This window comes from Heliconius melpomene, chromosome 14 (genome assembly GCF_056956725.1).
Source record: "Heliconius melpomene rosina isolate 202511_hmr_F chromosome 14, ASM5695672v1, whole genome shotgun sequence".
In the NCBI taxonomy this organism is placed as follows: Eukaryota; Metazoa; Arthropoda; class Insecta; order Lepidoptera; family Nymphalidae; genus Heliconius; species Heliconius melpomene.
The window spans coordinates 6,331,982-6,351,613 of NC_140402.1; the positions used below are offsets into that span (position 1 = coordinate 6,331,982).

General features: G+C 32.6%; 2 protein-coding genes across 5 annotated transcripts; one reads left to right on the top strand and one right to left on the bottom strand.

The window, feature by feature from the left end:
* The first annotated feature begins 120 nt into the window (after window positions 1-120).
* On the top strand, window positions 121-13,265 carry LOC146532140 (uncharacterized). 4 transcript variants are annotated; one of them, XM_085197500.1, is made up of 6 exons: window positions 121-594; window positions 703-881; window positions 9,414-9,673; window positions 10,160-10,396; window positions 10,790-10,874; window positions 12,249-13,265. In XM_085197500.1, exons 1-6 carry the CDS (start codon window positions 479-481, stop codon window positions 12,275-12,277), a joined length of 906 nt encoding a protein of 301 aa, XP_085053626.1. In that variant the 5' UTR covers window positions 121-478; the 3' UTR covers window positions 12,278-13,265. The 4 variants fall into 4 exon arrangements, with proteins under 4 accessions (XP_085053626.1, XP_085053622.1, XP_085053624.1 ...); XM_085197496.1 differs by lacking the exons at window positions 121-594; window positions 703-881 and adding exons at window positions 3,769-4,019; window positions 7,371-7,854; XM_085197498.1 differs by lacking the exons at window positions 121-594; window positions 703-881 and adding exons at window positions 3,770-4,019; window positions 7,421-7,854.
* Window positions 12,987-19,305, bottom strand: Gcat (Glycine C-acetyltransferase). The gene is made up of 9 exons (XM_085197494.1): window positions 19,205-19,305; window positions 18,159-18,319; window positions 17,573-17,638; window positions 17,245-17,346; window positions 16,629-16,836; window positions 16,178-16,358; window positions 15,706-15,898; window positions 15,156-15,333; window positions 12,987-14,648 (listed from the first exon to the last, which is right to left on the bottom strand). Exons 1-9 carry the CDS (start codon window positions 19,233-19,235, stop codon window positions 14,491-14,493), a joined length of 1,278 nt encoding a protein of 425 aa, XP_085053620.1. The 5' UTR covers window positions 19,236-19,305; the 3' UTR covers window positions 12,987-14,490.
* Window positions 19,306-19,632: the final 327 nt, after the last annotated feature.

Sequence of the window (19,632 nt, forward strand, 5' to 3'; positions counted from 1 at the left end):
TACTCTTGTATTAATTTGTCGTAATAATTAAGTGTATCGATATTTTGAAGTAGGTTGTATCGTGATTTGCGATTTACATAATCGCATCGAAATTACTTAACTATAGTATACTTTGTATTTGTAAATCGGATTACGAGAGGCACAGATAACAAAAAAAATATAAAAATAATATTAATTCGAGATACTTATATAGTAAAATAATTATCCCTAATTTTTATAAAAACAAAATTATAACTTTATTTAGGATATGTTCATTATTCAGAAAAGGAAATAATCGTTTGTATTTTTACATTGTACCCAAACAGGACTCTGTGTACAAGTGAATGTGTTGCGGATTTTTAATATTTATCATTTCTTAATAACATAACCTGCTAGTAGACGTATGGTTTGTTTATTTATATTATTGAAAAAAATGCACATGATTGAAAATTAAAGGAGTAACAACATATTTAAGAGGCATGGTGTTAGCGAAACGACAATGTCGCTGCCATCTAAAGTTAAAGAACAGACTAGACTGCTGGACTTGTCTAGTGATGAAGAATCGGAAGACTTACAGCTAGAAATAATTCCTAATAGGAAAAGGAAAATAACTAGGTGAGTCAAGTTAATTTGTAACTTAACAAAATATTATGACATCTATTTTGAATTTATTGAAGAAAAAAAATGTTTATTTATATATTTTACATACTTAAATTTTTACAGGAAAGAACGCAATAGGCACGCTGCCCCAAAAGTAACAGAACCAAGTATTGGTGCAGAAGTACAATGTGCTTTATGTTGGGCTGTTCGAGGTACCCTTCTTCTTTGGCTACTTATGTTGACATGGATTTGTGCCGCCCTTTATGACCAGGTTACTACAATGAAAGTAGATATTGCCAAAGGTAAGTTTCATATAGTTTCCATCATACATTTTATTTTTTATTATAAAGTTTTACCTGCGGCTTCTCCCAGTGTACATTTTTCAATAACTAAGAGCTATGTTATACAAGAAACAATTTGTACTACAGCTTGAATCAGTAGTTACTGAGATTAGTGTGTTCAACCAAACAAGCCTTTCCAATTTATAATATAAGTATAGATATGTTTATACATCAAATTGTCAAAAGTGAAGTTTAAATAAGAATTTTTATTTTCAAAATTAGTTTTCTATGATTTTTTGTCTTTTATCAAGAATGGGAGAATTAGAAATAACAGGATTTTCATGAGACGAGAAATGATATTGCAAATGTAATTGCTTTGTTTATCCTTTTAAATCCTAATTGTATGTTACATTCAGGATATTTTAATGAATATGGAATATCCTTTATAGATATGATAACATTGCCTTGAAATGTATATTATTTGCTTTGACATAAATTTATTCATGTACATAAATAAAGTTAAAACCAATAGAACAAAATATTTATTGGAATGCTTAAATGCCTATCTTCTTCATAATTTTGTTTTTCTTCTATTTTATAGAATAAACTACTTCTATGATTATTAATTAATAATGTGCCGATTATAATTTTATAAATAACCACTTATGATTATAAAAAGACCACACAGAGGTAAATGCAGTCTTGTCATTGATAAAATTAAAGTTATATAGCTCCATTAAAATTTTATGAAGTCAAAAAGAAGGCACATCTGTAATATTTTCATAGTATTTTCTTCGTCACTGAAGGTTGCACCACTGTATTACATTGGTTTTTCTTTTTTCTTCTACCAATTCTGGCTTTACTATCTCACTGGGGTTAAGGAATATGTTTATGGTAGTTTTTTCCATGTTTTATTTGGTTTACTAGATATACATATACATATTTTCAATATTATAACTCTACAATTATTGACAAATTCCATTGCTATAGTTGCCATCTGTATAATATTGACACTACATAAAAAGGATATATATTTTAGAATTCATATATTTCATAGTCATTGAGACTATCATTCAAGAGAGCCCAGTTATAAAGGTAGAGCTTACTAATGTATCATACTCATTCCTGTATGAAACTATTTACCATGTAGTTGTTTTAATAAAAATAATTACAGCACAATTAGATAATTGAGAAACCTATATAAATATTGTTTTGTTGATATAAATAAAAATATTAATAAAAACACTTTATGAACAAACACTCTATAAAGAAAAGTTTAGTGTTATTTTTATTGCACTACTATACTTTACTAAATATAAAGTATTACTTCCTTTCACTTTTCAGGCCACCTTGATAAAAGGATTGACCCTAGAATGTAACATTACAGCATCATTGTCTTTTATTTTATTTCTTGAAACCATTGTGGCTCAGCGGCACTAGGTTGTGACTGTAACGCGATGGTTGCAGGTTCGATCCCCACTCTAGGATACGAAATATTAACTTAAATTTATATTTCCGTTTTTTCGCACTGGTATCGAGGCAAAAGCGAGGCGTTGAGTTCCGCCACTCAACACGCAATGCCTCCAGAGTTCGGCGGAAAGTGGGGAACGGAGTGTCTTAACACTAACACACGGTCAGGGCGCATGGACGGTTTCCAAAAGGCGTGGGTTCAAATCCCGCTACGTTCAATGTTTTATACATTTCTTAAATAAATATTTAATTGCCTCAAGTGGGTATCGAACCTACAACCTTTCGTGTTTACAGTCACACTTTGTGCTCCTGCGCCACGACTGGGCTCAAGTTATTATTATAATTTATTCCAAAGTGTCATTTGGTTAACGAAATAATTGAATAATATTAATTAAAACAAAGAGATAATTTCAAAATTCGAGGTGATTTAAATATGTGCACATACATACATAGGTCGAAAGGAAATGAATATTTATTGGTATTCCATTGTTCTATATACAACTGTTACTATCGCAACTTATCGTTGCGTTTTTTAAGTTAATTAGTAGTAATAAAAGTTTGTAAAAAAATAATAATAATATCTATTAGGATTGAGCTCCCTTTTCGAAAGTTCAGATCATGTAGATGTGCCGCTGGGGTTGTAGAGAAATCTCTTGGCTCCCGTAGCCTTTCTTATCTTTGAGAAGTACGAAGTTGACGACCACTTTCATCATATTATATTGCATTGCCTAAAATTCGGCGGACTTTACAACGAAAATATATTTTTTAAAACATATTTATATTTTTTTATATATTTGTTTTTATTCTAATTTCTTTTGAGGCCGTCATGGTGCAGCGGCCCAAGAGTGTGACTGTAACGTGACGGTTGTGGGTTCGTTCCCCACTCGAGGAAGTGAAATATTTATTAACGTTTATATTTCCATTTCTATGCTCTGGTGCCGAGACAAAGCGCGGCGGTGATTTCTGCCATTTAACATGCAATGCCTCCAGAATTCGGCAGAAAGTGGGGAACGGAGTGTGTTAACACTAGGTTCCCTCTGCCTACCCTGCTGTGTGCGAGATACAGCGTGAAGCTGATTTAATTTTTTTTAATAGTTTCTTTTTGCTTTACACAATTTTGATTAGTCGTCGTACAGTCGTCAATATTTGGTCATCATCATAAGTACATTGACCTTCAAGGCAAGTTAGGCAAGTTTAATGATTAATTTGATTTTAATGAGTAAATATATTATTTAGTTATTTAGCAAGTGGATAAACGACGGACATACAAAATATGTCTAACGTAATATATATTACCTTGAAGCTTTTTTTAACACTGTAGGTCTTTTAATCAAGAAGAGGAGGACATCTCAAGTACCTCTTACCCAAACCTCCTATGAGCTCTATGCAAAAGTTTAATATCAGCTTTACGTAGAGTGCGCATGCGTCTTGCCGCTCCTCCCTGACGTCACCCAGTCCTCTCTTACGCGTCTTCCGTGACTGTAGCTCGTTCTCATAGTGACTCTTCTTATATCTGTTCATCTATATTAGCTTTCGTTTCAGTTTCTCTTTCGCTATCCAACAACTGAAGTTGCGTAGTTTTATAGTGACGTCCCGAATTCCCTTTTTTTTTAGTGTTGTGCAAGTGTTTCGATATAAAATTTTAATGGTTTTCTAGTCGATAATTTTAAATAGTGTTGTTATCGATTGGTAACTAATATTTTTTTTTTGCTTCAAGCCATAATGTTTATTTATTAATATGGAGTTAAACGTGCCGCAAGCTGTAAAGCGCATGCGTGGTTCTTCATTCACTGCGTCCCCGGCGTCGCGGCCCGAGGTCGATATTACGTGTCCCAGTGTTATCTAGTATTCTATGTTTTACGAATCGTGTGTGTTTTTATTGTGTTTAGAGTAAGAGAGTGATAGAAAAAAAGAGAGAATAGTGAATGTTTTAAATTATTTCTATGTTTTATATATACTTGATAGTTATTATGAGTTATAAGCTGCTTATCTAGGTTTTATTTCAAATGGCACACTTGTGATAAGGACCATTTATTTTATACGATATAACTCAGTTCGATACATGATACCATTTTTGATATCTTAATTTCTGCTTTGACTATGTTAAGGCGTTGAATTTCACCTCTCAGCACGTGATGCTGGAGGCATTCGGTGGGAAGTTGGAAATGGAAGTGTCTAAATGGTGACGGAGTGTCTTAATTTAAAAATTCGGCGGAAAATGGAAGACGGAGTGTATTAACACTAGGTTCCCTAAGGTACCCTGTTAGGTGTGTGGAATACAGCGTGAAGCTGACAAAAATTGTTGTGTATTTGCATAGGCTTATTAAAAGCCACACAAAAAAAGGTTTAATTATTTTTTAAAAAAACTCAATAAGGCAGCTTATCTTACGTAAAGAAAGAAATATTACACTATCTACAATTATAGTAATTTCAAGTTTGTTTATTAAAATATGTCATTAACGCCGATATGATAATGCCCATTATTATTGGTTATACTAAAAGCTTATAAATGGTGTTTTCTTAAGTTATAATTAATTCTAATATGTGAGTAGGCAAAAGGGAACTTAGTGTTAAGACACAACGTTTCCCATTTTCACTCATAGACACGCTTTGCCTTGACACTAGAGCGAGAAAATGTAAATATTAAATATTTCATTTCCTCAACTGGGAATCGAACCCCCAACCTTTCGCGTTTACAGTCAGAGGCCTTAAAAAAACTTTTGGATGTCCAAATAAAAATTTATAGATGGATTCGCATATTAACTTTAATTATTCTAAAAATACGTGTTTTAATTGTTTGCATTTGTATGTTTTCGTTTTTTTTGTCGATTTTTTTTTAAACCTTTTAATATTCGTTTACTTTGATAATTCGCGATTTAAGCTAGTATTATGTCATACTTTAAAATATCATAACATTTAATACTTCGTAATAAAAACTTCGTAATAAAAACATAAAATACTTCGTGATAACCCGCATACAGCAGGGTAGGCAGAGGGAACCTAGTGTTATCACACTCCGTTTCCCCACTCTTTGCCGAATTGTGGAGGGGTGTTGAGTGGGCGCCGCGTTTTAAACTTTCTTCCTCAACTCTCACTTTCTCTCTCTCGACTCTCGACTCAACTCTTTCTTTTTCAGTTAATACGCGAAATTACCGTAATTACTATTTGTATATACCTAAAGATAAATTATAAAATAAGAAAGTATACGATAAGTTGTTGGATCAAATTTTAAATATGGGAAAATGTCATATTTTGAAATAATTAGTGACTTTTCCTAGTTTTGTTTGTTTTAAATATGAATTATGCATAACTTTTTAGATTATTTTTATTATGAGTAACTGTAGAGTTAAATAGTTTATTTGTTGTGTATATTATATTTTATTGATCACCTCCACAAAGGTCAATTGGCGTGTAGTTCTACACTTTCATATTTATGAATAAATTATTATATAGGTATTATTGTTCTACAGTTTACATGTATATAGTAATCCTAAATAAATCATTATTGCGTAAATAAGCGGAATATAGAGAAAGGAGTGTCATAGCTATAGGTTTTCTCAGCTCAACCAGTAATAAGTAACTAGAATTCGTATTCCAAATAATTTCCAACTGAAAAATGTTTTCTTCCTACGGTCATTTTAAAAATATATTGAAAACGTTTATTAGTCTTATATTTTAATGTATTTGTAATATTTGCATGCAAGATGCATCTTATGTTAAACGTGCCCTCCAAAACTTCGCGATTTTACATATAGTGAATATATATATAAATCCTTTCCCTGTAGGAAAAACATATATTGTAACAGAAAATCGTACAAAAGATCCAAGATCAAGGTTCTACAGTGAAAAAAATAGATTCAAAGTCGACTTGACAACCTTCCTTTGAAAGAACGAGTATTTGTTTATGGCACTGGCGTTGTTATAAAATAACTAGCGACGTGGTTAACCTTAGGTTAAATTTCTTACTATTATAGTTAAATAATTTATGATGAAAAAATATATATTTTAAGATAACTTTAGTAATGTTTGCCTTATACCACTAGTTAATTTAATATTATAACGACTTTAACCCTTAAACCAATATTTTGTTAATTAGGCACACGTTTTATTCGCTGTATTCCGAAGACAGCAGGGTAGGCAGAGGGAACCTAGTGTGAGACACTCCCTTTGCCATTTTCCGCAGAACTCTGGAGACATTGCGTGTTCAATGGCGGAACTCGAAGTCGCGCTTTGCCTCGACAACAGAGCGAAGAAATGATGAATTAAATATTAAATATTTAATTTCTTCGAGTGGGAATCGAACCCACAGCCAGTCCTTTTTGCAGTCGTACACATGTGCCTCTGCACCACGACCGGCCTCAAGTTGCAGAATTTTATTACAGGAGTATTCTTACAATCTTTTATATTTTATCAATGCAAAGTTTATTAAAGCAACGTGGCCTGTGGTATAAATTTTTAAACGCCGAGTAATAAATAAATGTAACAAATTTCGAATTTCTCTGCAGTGCTATAAAAAAACCTTGACCTAAAATATTAATTGGCATACTCTTATATTTACGTCGAAATATATGGAACGCCATACATTTACAACGGTTAGGTATTCTGAAATTCTTACTTTTAGATTCCATTAAATAAGGTAATATTTTATTAGGATATTAGGCCATAGGATATCATGATATTAGGCCAGTGGTGGCGCAAGGGCACCAGCGTATGACTGTAAACGCGGACAGGTTATGAGTTCGATTCCCACTCGAGGAAATGAAATATTTAATATTTTCATTTCTTCGCTCCAGTGGTGGTGGATCTCAACGCTCAGAGCTTTGAATTAACAAAGCTCTGAGCGTTGAGATCCACCATTCAACATCAATGCCTCCAGAATTCGGCGAGCACTGGTGAGAAGACACTCCGTCTTACCTCTAGACTCCCTCTGCCTAACCTGCTAAGTACGAGACACAGTGTGTAGTTAAAAATAATAATAATAAGAACACACACATAGTTAACGAAGGTAACATGTATATATTAGGCTCTTCTTTCATTTAGATCGTCTTCATTGTATTGTTTGCCAATCAATATCCTCAATTATCTTAAAGTTCCAAGGTGCGTGATATTTTGTATTTGTTTACAATAAATTAATCTGGCATTCGATAAGTGAGCGTCGTGCGGCGCGGTCGTTCAGTGAAAGTGTCAAGTGCGAATGCGTGTACGGTAGCGTTGTACTGAAGTATGGAGAGCGCGGTACACGCGTCGGTACCGCTCAGGGTTGGCAAGAAGATGAGGAAGAGACGGGAGTTAGACGCGTTGGTGGGTGGTGGTGGTTCGCGGGGTGGCAGGCTGTTGTCCGCCTCGAGCGACGAGGGTGAGCCCTGGGGGAGGAGGACGTCCCGGAGGCGCCGCTCCCGCCCGTTCCTCCGCCTCGCCGCCGCCCTAGCCCTTTGTGTTTGCGTGGTCTCCGCAGCCACTGTTTTATGGCTCTTTGTGGATGTGCGGGGACAGATTGTCTCCCTTCGTATAGAGATGGATAGAGGTGGGTTTACGTTACGTTACGTTTGTATACGATTTGGGGCAATTATAAGTAGTGCTTTGCTTTTTCTTTTATTTGAAAAAACACAAGAAATAGTAAATAAATTGTAAATTGTAAACAAAATTGTAATATAAAATAATCGCTTCATTTGGGTTCATGAACGATTAAATAGTTCTATGTACTTTTTGTATGAGTCAAAAACCTTGTAATTATAAGTAGTTAGGTATATCATCTCTACATATTACAATACCAACAGATTTTTCTAAACATTATTTAAGCGTCTCGCTGTATCCTGCACACAGTAGAGCAGGCAAAGGGAACCCAGTGTTCAGATACTCCGCTTCCCGTTTTTCGTCGAATTCAGGAGGCATTACGTGTAGTGTAGTGTGACCAGAACCAGAGCGGAGAAAATGGAAATGTGAAATATTTCATTTTGCTCGAATGGGAATCGAACCCTGTCACGTTTACAGCCGCACTCTGTGTCCATGCGCCACGGCTGGCTTCAGTTACTTAGTATACTTTTACTTAGTTGTATAGAATATTACGGATTTACATGTCTACTGTCATACATATTTAGCTTAAACGAATGTCGTGAATGGACATTTATTATTACCTAATAGGACTGACCGATATATATTTAATCTTATTAGGTATATCTATTATAAACAGAGGTCGTTGTGGCTCAGTGGCACAAGGGTTTGACTATAACGAGTTTATTATTATTTATTAATATTTTCATTTCTTTGCTCTTTACCAAGGCAAAAGCACATAGTTGAGTTCCGCCACTGAACTCGCAATGCCTCGAAAAATTCAGCGGAAAGTGAGAAACGATGTGTCTTAACATTAGATTCCCTCTGTCTGCCCTATTATTTGCGGGAAACAGCGTGAAGCTGTTTTTTTTATATGATAAATATTGGCGTTAATATTACATATTTTCCTGGAATAGTTTGTATATTTGTAAAAGACAAACTGAAGTTCGATTTAAATAGTTCATCTTATGATTAATACCTCAATAATATATTTTTGTGGTAGGTGTAATTTATTTTATTTTGAAATATTACTAGCAATTAAAGTGTAATTTTTTTGTATAAAAATATTATGATCCTAACATTTTTTTATTGTTTGTAAACGATTTTTAAATATTTGAACATTATTGTATACTTGATATTTTAGACCTTTGTCTCTCACTCGAGTTTCTTTTAACATTTTTTATATGGCTTCCTTTTAGTATATTTACCTATTAAAAGGGTTCAAGTTCGTAGACAAGTTCTATGGTTGACTTGACAACATGTATTTAATGTTTACGGCTTCTCTATCTAGGCTTATAGTGATTGAATGAAATTTACTTCGATATCGATAAAATTAAAGACCAATTGTGTTGTAAGAAGAAAATCGGATGTAAAATTTTCTGGTCCTTAATTTTTTAAAATTTAACTTTATAAAAAAAACACGCTTTCCAGTTCACTTTTTCACAATACGTGTTTTAAGTTTTTAAAAACAATATAAATAATATTTTTTTGCTCTTTTCCATAAAAAAAATAATATTTTCCCATTGTCAACAGTATCAATAAGCAGCGACGCTGTCGGTGACGCCCTACAAATATGTCATACGGCGGCCAAAGAGCTACGGGCGAACGCGAGCGAATTAAACATACGCTTGTCGACCTTAGAGCTGAAGCACCAAGAGTTGACTGAACGTATGAAGAAGGCCACTGATGATCTAGCATCAGTGTCAGAACAGCTGTCGGCGGCCCCCAAGTTGGCAGACACGCCTAGGAGATTGGCGGAGCTGCAAATTACTGTTGCAGATTTTGGGTCACAGGTTGGTGCTACATGTGTTTTTTTTTACTTTTACGGTGTATCCCGCTTATAGCAGGATAGGCAGAGGGAACCTAGTGTTAAGACATTCCGTTCCCCATTTTCTGCTGGATTCTGGAGATAATTCGTGATGAATAGTAGAATTGAACGCTGCGCTTTGCCCCGACACCAAAGCGAAAATGAACTGAACTGTTATTTAAGAACTTGTTTAAAAATGCCAAGGATTATCACTATTTATTTGAAATTATTATGTTTACGAGGGCTTACTTATATTTTAAAATAAAAGGACTTTTAACAATTACAAATACCCTTGAATCTTTAATAAGACGATTACAAAACATAAAATTACGTCTGCAAATTAACCCAAAGATATTTAAAATAATTTTAAATCATTTTGATGTATTATAAGAAATAATATAAAACAGTTTACAAAGTACAACTTAAAAGCTCATACAATGTAAATTTAAACATCGTTTATCAATTCGCACAGATAAAAGGTTTCGACAGTGCACTCACTTCGACCAGAAAACAAGTGGTGTCAGCCACAACTGGGCTGGAGGAGGTTAGAAATTTAATTCACCAGCTCGAAGGCAAGGCCAATGAAACGTTATTGAACGTGACTGACCACGAAAAGAGAGAAAACGAACTTAGGGATCAAATATCATCACTAAACTCTACTCTGGTGAACAGGATAGATGGGCTACAGTCTAAGATTGATGAAATGAATGTAAGTATATTTTGTATTTTTTTTTTATTTTATTGCAATAAATTATGGGAGTTTAGTAAATAAAATTATAAGCTATAATTCATAATGTCTTCATATAGAGTTTTACGTGGCTGTATATAATGTCGTCATAGAGTGATGTAATGATTGATAGCTTCGCGCTGTATCCCGCACACAGCAGGGTAGGCAGAGGGAATCTAGTGTTAAGAGACTCCGTTCCCCACTTTGTGTCCACTGCTATAATATAACAATAAGTTGATGAAGCCGCGCTATTAAACTAGAAATAAGTATAAAATTGTTAATTCATTTTTTTTTTCTTTTTTTTTATTGTACTTGTGCGTTTTATATAATGAATTTTGAATGTATATTTCTGTAATATTAAAAACTTATTTACAGAAACCAGCTACTACGGCAGCGCCTGTGGCCACAGTGGCGCCCAGTGTAGCGCCGCCTATTCCCTACAATAATAATACATCATCAGGTAAACTATTCATATATTTATTTTTAAAATAAGTCTTTCTTTATTGTCCTATGTTTTTTATAGTATTTTTTTCTTAGTTTTCACTTTTTCTTTTTTTAAGTATAAAACAAGCATTGCCAGCTAGAATGGATTTTAAAGTTATTGTAAATTAAACTTTAAGTAAACTGAATCTATTTCAATGTAACTTTATTTATTATTGAAAATAGTTGAGCTACAGACAGACATAATGCTATAAAATATATCAGTAAGATATGGAATATAAAAATTATAAAATACAATTAAGTATTATATCTACTGCTTATTTTTCTTTTATCTCGTTTTACCTGAAACCTTTTGTTGTTAATTACATCATTATTAAGGCTTTTGAGATTAGAGAAGACAATTAAATTTTATTTTTAAAACAAAAGGGTAGAGACAGTCTTTTATGTTCTTACAGGAAGAATTGAAAAAAAATTTATAAAAAAAATGTTTTTTGGTCTTCTTATTTCATGGTCTTTAACAAAATGCGAAGTGGGTAGTAACTAGTTGTAGTCTTAATGTCTAGTGAACAGAAGCTTATTTTATTATAACTTATCTATCCAAACATTTTTTTTTATTTCCTTAATATTTATCCTTAATGAATTTGGCAATAATCTAGGCATGTCATTATTTTGTATAAATAATTACCTCCATTTAGCTGATTACTTTTTAATATATAATATCTCGATCAAAATTATTAAAACATAATTGACACCAATAATTTAAATTGATACGTCGCAATTTAGTGTCAATGTGACATTTATCATGAAAATAGGTTATTATTGACCCTGAAATTAATTAAAGTTATATATAAAGAAAACAAATGTAGTATAATGATATTAGTTAATTTTTTGCCTATTCTGCTATGTGCGGGATACGGGTGAAGCTAAAAATAATTATTAACCCTAATTCGCATTATACCACATGTTCCATATACTAATAAAGATAACAATATTAAAATTGTGTATAATAACAATATTAAAATTGTGTATAATAACAATATTAAAATTTAAACCTTTGCTTACCCTTCATTTGATCTTAATGTAGGAAGTTTCCACGTACAAATGAAGGTCGTTATATTAAAATTGGTTATTTCTTCCGCGAGGATGTTGATACTCGCAAAGGGCGATTTCAAGGAGAGGTCACTTCTATATCAAATATCAATTCACATTCGTGAATGGTTTACGTGCTGTAGATACTTTAATATTTTTATAATACAAGAAAGCTTTACGTTTTCAAATATAATGTAATATAAAAAATATATTTAGCTTAATAGCTTGTTTTAAAAAAATGTTATTTTAATTAATATTTTATTAAAATAAAATATATCATATAATATTTTTTTTATTGTTTCAGGCCCAGCCAAACCGATTGTATTACAGTGAGTCACCAGCACATACGATTAAATATAAGGGTTGCTCACAAACTTGTCGACGTCCACACGACAAATAGGATTTTTTCCAAAACAAATGCTACAGAAATACCCTCCAGGTTAGAGATTCTAAGATAAAAGCATATTTTTCTGAAATCAAATTTTTGAAAATTAAATGGTGTAAGGAAGTTTTTGATCGTATAAGGAAAGGTTATAAGACTTCGTTTGTTTCTTATTATATGTATGTGTAATGAAACGCGTGACCACGCTCAAATAGAGTTTGCAAAATTCTATTTAATTTGTTTCAACGTTTTTTTAGATTTAATGGTATGTATAGATAGACAAGGTCTTTTAACGAAGGAGATCTCATAAAGCCTTAAGTAACACATTTGAGGGTGGAACACACAAAATGTAGATATTAATATTTTATTCAGTTACATAGATTAATAATTGCATTTTGCCCCAGTTATTGTTATTTGCCTTTTCGTTTGACTTTAATAATTTATTATGATAACAAAAATTACAAATATAATTTGATATTTTGTATAAATAGTTTGTAGGTATAAAAAAATATGCTATCGTGACGCCATTAAAAAAAATCAGAGATTTTTTATTTATAATAATATAACTGACGATCGATCTGGTTTGACATTATTTTAACTTGTATTTTGTCAGAGAGTACGCAATGTCCCAAATGGGCAGAAGTGGCAAATAGCATGGTTCATGACACTTAAAAAATGTTAGAAATTAAAAATATATATTTTCATAGACGGTTAATAAATCGCCCAGTCTGTGGTCCACCTTTGAAATTTATATATGAAACGCAATAATAGTGACGAATGAGAGCTCATTTGATACCAATGTAAATGTATATAATTAAATATAGTTTAATCGTAACTTGTGAGTGTAGTGAGATTTAACACTTTGTGTTACCGAGTTGTCAATAAAGTGTGTTTTATTACTGTAATAAATTATTGTTAATAGATCGATTATTATTACAATTTAATTGTTTTATTTATTTATATATTGTATCTTCTTTGTTCTGTTATTATCTATGTTTAGTGATTTTAAGAAAATATTTATTATTTAGGCATATTGCAAACAACTACGTAAATATCTACATATAAACAATGATTGGAAGTGCTAAATATATATCACAACGTACTTTATAATACGTACGTAATAGGGCAATTAAACATTCAATTGCTATTAAATATATATGTTGCAAAATTCAATTACATAGAAATAAAAGAAACACAAAAATAATATCATGTTAATTTTTAATTTTATATACAATTTAGTTTATTCGTAGGTAAAGTATCGAAAGTGAAAAATCGTTTCTTTAATTGCTCTTTTGAAATACTAACAACTACTACGAAGGATAGTTTAAATAGGATTGTTTTTGAAAATAAGAAAAAATCATTTATGTCAGTATCAATCAGTAAGGAATAGGGATGAGTTCGATATATCAAAACATAACTTAAAACCGATATGTTAAGGAAAACATAACGTATCGATATTTGTTTTTAGAAAACCGTTTTTACAGAAACTTAAAACTCAACATAGCTGTGATCTGAACAAAACCGTAATAACGCAAAACTTTTGAAACGTCAAACGGTTTTATATTAAAACTAACTTCCTCTCTTTCTAATTAACTTATTCCGAACGGGCGTAAATGAGATAAGGCAAATATCTGATAAACTGATATTCGCTACCTCTCTTTCTATCCGTATATTCTTCACGGTTGTAAAAGAAATGAAGCGAATACCCGATAACTAACTAACTAACAGATTCATGTTTCGGCGGTTTTCTTACATTACATCTACAAGTTATTATTTCGTCGTTATGAAATCGAACTTCTAAGTAAATGAATAAGGTTGAAATTTGGATATGATTTTGTATTTTAATATTATTTCAATTTAATTACTATATATTGTTTTTTTTACATTTGATTATAGTTTTTATTTATATGTAATACTAATTACATATATTTATTATGATATTATAATGTTATAATTATGATTTTGCGTTTATTGAGAATTCGAAAAAAAAACGATATCTGAAAACCGTTTTTGATATCGTTACGAAAACCATATATCGGTTTCATAACCGTTAACGGAAAAAAACGATAACGCCCATCTCTAGTAAGGAAAGAAAATCGCAATTTTTCTTTCTATACTTCATTTATGGGACCATCGATTTATTCTTAATATATTTCCAATTTTTTCATTTAAGTAATCCAATACGTTTTCCGACATCATCAAATGCCTTCACTGCGCGTTGTACATCGTCTTGCGTGTGCGCAGCGCTTAATTGTACGCGCACTCGTGCTCCACCCTTAGGCACCACTGGGTAACTGAAGGCTACTACGTAAATCCCTTTTTCTGAAATGTTTATTTATAAAGAAATAAAATTAAAAACTTATTATAATAGTACCTTTGTTTTTGTAATAGCTAAAGGAATTGTTAAAAAAGATCATCGTCGTCTCGGCGAAGAAGAGCCTCAGTATGCTGCTGTTACTATATCTTCCGCTTTAGAGCAAATGGAGTGAGAAATAGCTTTCAGTTTAAATAATTAATTAATTTATTACAGTTCGTGAGATAAACCTCTCCAAAGAAGGGTAAGTGTCTCTAAAAGTAAAGCCAGAAAAAAAGAACTCATGCAAAGGTCAGCTTAGATCTTGCGGACTGTACTACGTTCCTATACGCTGTATGTATACATATACCTCATAGCATCATCGTAAGTATTTAACGTGAAATATAAATAATATTACTATTGTTACTGTAAAATATAAGACTGATTTAAGGGAAATTTGCTGCTACGTTGGTAGATCTAAAAATTATTTAATGTAATTTCTAATATTCAAATTTAAAAGAAATATTTTAATTTACCCAACATTCCAGTAGCTAGCTCCATCGCCATGGGAGCGTCGCCCACCATCACAGGACATATCGGATGATTTTCACCTGCCACGGTGAAGCCAATGTCGTCCATGCCATCGCGGAATATACGGGTGTTGTCACGCAAACGTTGGCGCAGTTCGTTGCTATTTTCTAGTAGTTCTAGAGACTGAGAATATTAAAATAATTAACAAATACATATATTTTTTATCTAAAAAAGTCATTAAGATGTCTTTTAAATATTATTTTGATGCGAGATCTAAGCGCCACATGAATTTTTTTTATAACGGATTCTGGATTACAGATATTAAAATAGGTCTTAATGTATAAAAAAATAATGTGTTGTATTTATGTCAGTGTTAAGATATTTCATTGTTCATTTTCCGCCAAAATTTACGACATATCACGGATTGAGTGGCGGTGCTCAACGCCCCGCTTTATCTTGAAACTAAAGCGAAAAAAGGAAATTATATATTTCATTCTCCCGAGAGAGAATCGAATCCATGACACCGTAAAAGTACTCAAAGCAAAAATAACCCACCTTCAAGCAAGCAGTCACAACAGGTGGTGGGGGTGCATTAGAGAACAAATAAGGTCGCGACACATTTCGTAAGAGAGAGATCAGTTCCTTAGGTCCCGTAGTATAACCTCCTGCAGCTCCACTCACCGCCTTGCCCAAGGTCGAGCATATTATGTCGGCAGCGCCGTTAACGCCGCAATATTCTTCTGTACCTCTGAGAAATGAATGATTTGAGCCTATTATTTAATAGAAGTTATCGTTGCGTAGGGGAATAAGGGTGTGACTGTAGCGCGACGGTTGTGGGTTCGATTTCACTTCGGGGGAATTAATTATTATTTGCTAATATTTTGATTTCTTCGCTCTGGCATCAAAGCAAAAGCCCGGCGTTGAGTTTCGCCACTCGGAAAATTCGCGAGAAAGTTGGGAACGACGTGTCTTAACACGAGGATCCCTCTGCCTATCCTGCTGATAAAAAAATAGATTCTACAATTACCTGCCTGTCTCTCCAAAGAACCCAGTAGCGTGGCTGTCATCGACTGCTAAAAGAGCTCTGTATTTATCTGCCAACTCTCGTAATCCTTTTACCGGAGCAACGTTGCCATCCATAGAGAACACACCATCTGTTACTATTAGTTTTAGTCGTGCTTCACTGTGAGCCAACAAATGTTCAAGCTCTGGAAAATAAGGTAGGGAATATTGAAAATTACGTTCAATTGTTATTTCGTGACTATATAAATTATGTAGTTTTTTTACTACTATTTACATAGATTTTACACACTAACAAAAATCACATTTTACACTATCTATATTTAACCGTATATATTTCGACAAAATACAACTATTTTAAACGACAATGTCATTAAGTAATCCCAAGCCATTATTTTACGTTACATACCACATTTATTAATATACTTAAAAATATAACAGGTTCAAAATACACTTACCGTTAAGGTCTCTATGAGGATATCTGTACTTCTGAGCTTTGCATAACCTAATGCCATCAATGATGGAGGCGTGATTAAGAGCGTCCGAGAAGACAGCGTCTTCGGGCGACAGTAAAGCTTCAAATAAACCAGCGTTGGCATCAAAACAAGATCCGTAAAGTATCGTATCTTCACGCTCGTGGAACTTTGTCAAACGATTTTCTAACTCCTGCAGGTAAAGCATATTCTACGTTACGTTATTAGTTCCGTTGGTTCGTTCCGTTACCTGTAATATAGCGTCTGGTTTGTTCTAAAAGTTATTCTTTTTAATATTTTCATTTCGTCCTTCTGGTAATGAAGGGAAGCGCGGCGTTGAGTTCAACCACTCTGCACACAATACTTCTAGACTTTGGCGGAAAGTGGGAAAAGAAAAATGGGAACGAAGTGACTTAACACTAAGTTCACTGATAAAACTACTTATCGATGTAAGGTACTTATATCATTTTTTGATGCTTACTTGTTCATCACACGGTAGGAATGAAGAATACAAATATTTAATTTAATGAATTTTATATTATTAGATGATAATATAGATGTATTATTGATATAAAACCTGATATGCTAGAGTTAAACGCACCTTGTGTATGATTTGAGTTCCACAAATAAAACGGACAGAACTAAGTCCCGCTCCATACTTGCTCAGCCCTTCTCTAGCGGCCTCTACGACTTCTGGGTGATTCTGTAAATAAATATTAAAAATTAAATATTTTTGTTTAAACTATGAATACAAATAATTATATTTTAATTATTTTGAACTTTTCACGAGACCCAGTGTTACAGTTTTAAAGAAATTATAGTGAAGTCTGTTAAGAAATACAGACTTAAAATTTGAATACGAAAAAAAAACTATTTATATATAAAAATAATTTCAATTATTATACATAGATTTATAAAAAGATACTTACGGCCAATCCTAAGTAATTATTTGCGCAAAAATTTAAGAAAATTCCTTCTTCGCCTTGCACCCTGACCTAAAACAAATAAAACATTTAAAGGGCCCACGCTCATGCCACGAGGACCAGTGAATAATGAATATAAAATTAAATAAAATATAAAATTAAATAACAACTCATATTTCAATAACATTTCATTTCAACGTAATCAGAATAATATGTCGGTACAATTCCGGTTTACTTATTTTCCTTAAAGTAATTTTTCATATATTTGAGATCGTCTTTGTTTATATATTATAGGTATACATTCGTTAAGCTATCTTATAATAAAATTCCAGTGCGTGGACTGTATAACTGGTTCAACTGGTTGTGGGTTCGAATCCCACTCCAGGAAAGGAAATATTTATTGAAAATATTCATTTCTTCGCTCTAGTTTCAAAGTAAAGCTCGGCGTTTAGCTGTGCCACTCACCACGCAATGCCTCCAGAATTCGGTAACACTCGGTTCCCTCTGCCTACCCTGCTGTGTGCGGGATACAGCGTGAAGCGTGATTTAATTTTTTTATTTAACAAAATATTTAAATACATCCATTTCATACATTTGTGTCCTGAGGCGACGTGATGACCCTCTCGTGCTTCCACGTCTTAGCTCGCTTTATGTCTTGTAGTCTATCTTCTAGAACTTCACGTAACTTGGTTACACCTAGCCGTTCGTTCTTTTTTAACTCGTGAAATTGACGTGTTGGTTGTCCACTGGACGCTGTGAATCAAAATATACTTACCATATTTTATTTATTTTCTACAACATAATTAAAAGTCATTATAAAAAATATTTTTTATAATGTTGATCTAGAGCTGACCCAACACAAAGTTTGCGTGGTGACCTGACACTGTATGTACCTATTGAAATACCTACTTGAAAATAGCATCATATCAAAATATAACACTAAATAAAAATAAAGCTAAAAGACATGTAAAATCGCGGATTTAAGGCTTGTCATTTAAATATCACATTCAATTGGAATATTGAAACTGGTTCTACAATAACACCTAAAACTTGAATAATATTTTAGAAGGTGCAGAGACGTATTTTTGTATTTTTTCTAAGCTTCACTCTATATTCCACACACAACAGAGTAGGCAGCAGGAACATAGTGTAAAGACACTCGTTACCCATTTCCCGCCGAATTCTTGAGGCAGAAATTAAAATTAAATATTGCACAACCAATTGCATTTAGTCACACACATACTAAACAAGGCTTTTTCCTTTAACATTGTTTTAACAATGATCTAAATATAAAGATTAGAATTATTTATCTAATGCAATTTACAGTCATTCACTATACCTACTCGAGGCTATGAAATATTGTTTACAGGAGATAAGCAATCAACAATGCTTTTATTATTTTCACATATTCCTATAGAACTCTTACAAATTTATAATTAATTAAGATATAAGTAAAATTTAAGTAATTCGATAAGTTTCGCAAGTTGATATCCTTAACACAAATACCAACGAGACAGTCTCCTAATGGTATAATTTAACCATTTTATATACAACAGTTAGATTATGATAATATTAGTTTCTTTTATATTAATTTTAGGAAATATTTGAGTTATATTAATTAAATTAATAATTACATACCGAAACGCAGGAGTGCAGAGCGTAACGCCATCTCGCCGACTGGTGACTGTGGGTGTGTCACGTACGAGCCAAACCGGTCACTGGTGTGTTGTTATTTACTTCATAATATTCTATAGTATAGAATAGATAATCAAATTTATTTATTAAAGATAGAGGGCCCGTAGTTTTCTGGTTATATTTTGTATTTTGTAAAGAGCCTTTAAGAACCTGCCTGCCTGAGCCTGATTATCCTTGGATTATATATTTTTTAATTGCATAGCTTTTCTCAAATAAGTGCAAAAATATGTTTTTTTGATGAAGTAGTTGTGACTTGTGGTAGGAAAATCTTTTAGGCTTTTACTTGATTTATTATTCATTAGGTATTGGAGGCCAGTCGTGGCGAAGTGGAGCAAAGTGTGACTGTAAATGGACTGGTTGTGAGTTCGATC

Bases quoted from the DNA above. Each gene is read 5' to 3' on its own strand.
- LOC146532140 (XM_085197496.1), top strand. From the start codon at position 7,554: ATGGAGAGCGCGGTACACGCGTCGGTACCGCTCAGGGTTGGCAAGAAG. The intron at 7,855-9,413 runs GTGGGTTTACGT...CATTGTCAACAG, and splicing joins TCGTATAGAGATGGATAGAG to TATCAATAAGCAGCGACGCT. The intron at 10,875-12,248 runs GTAAACTATTCA...TTATTGTTTCAG, and splicing joins CAATAATAATACATCATCAG to GCCCAGCCAAACCGATTGTA.
- Gcat (XM_085197494.1), bottom strand. From the start codon at position 19,235: ATGGCGTTACGCTCTGCACTCCTGCGTTTCG. The intron at 16,359-16,628 runs GTAAGTGTATTT...CTTATTTTCCAG, and splicing joins TCCTCATAGAGACCTTAACG to AGCTTGAACATTTGTTGGCT. The intron at 15,334-15,705 runs GTGGGTTATTTT...TAATATTCTCAG, and splicing joins TTGTGACTGCTTGCTTGAAG to TCTCTAGAACTACTAGAAAA.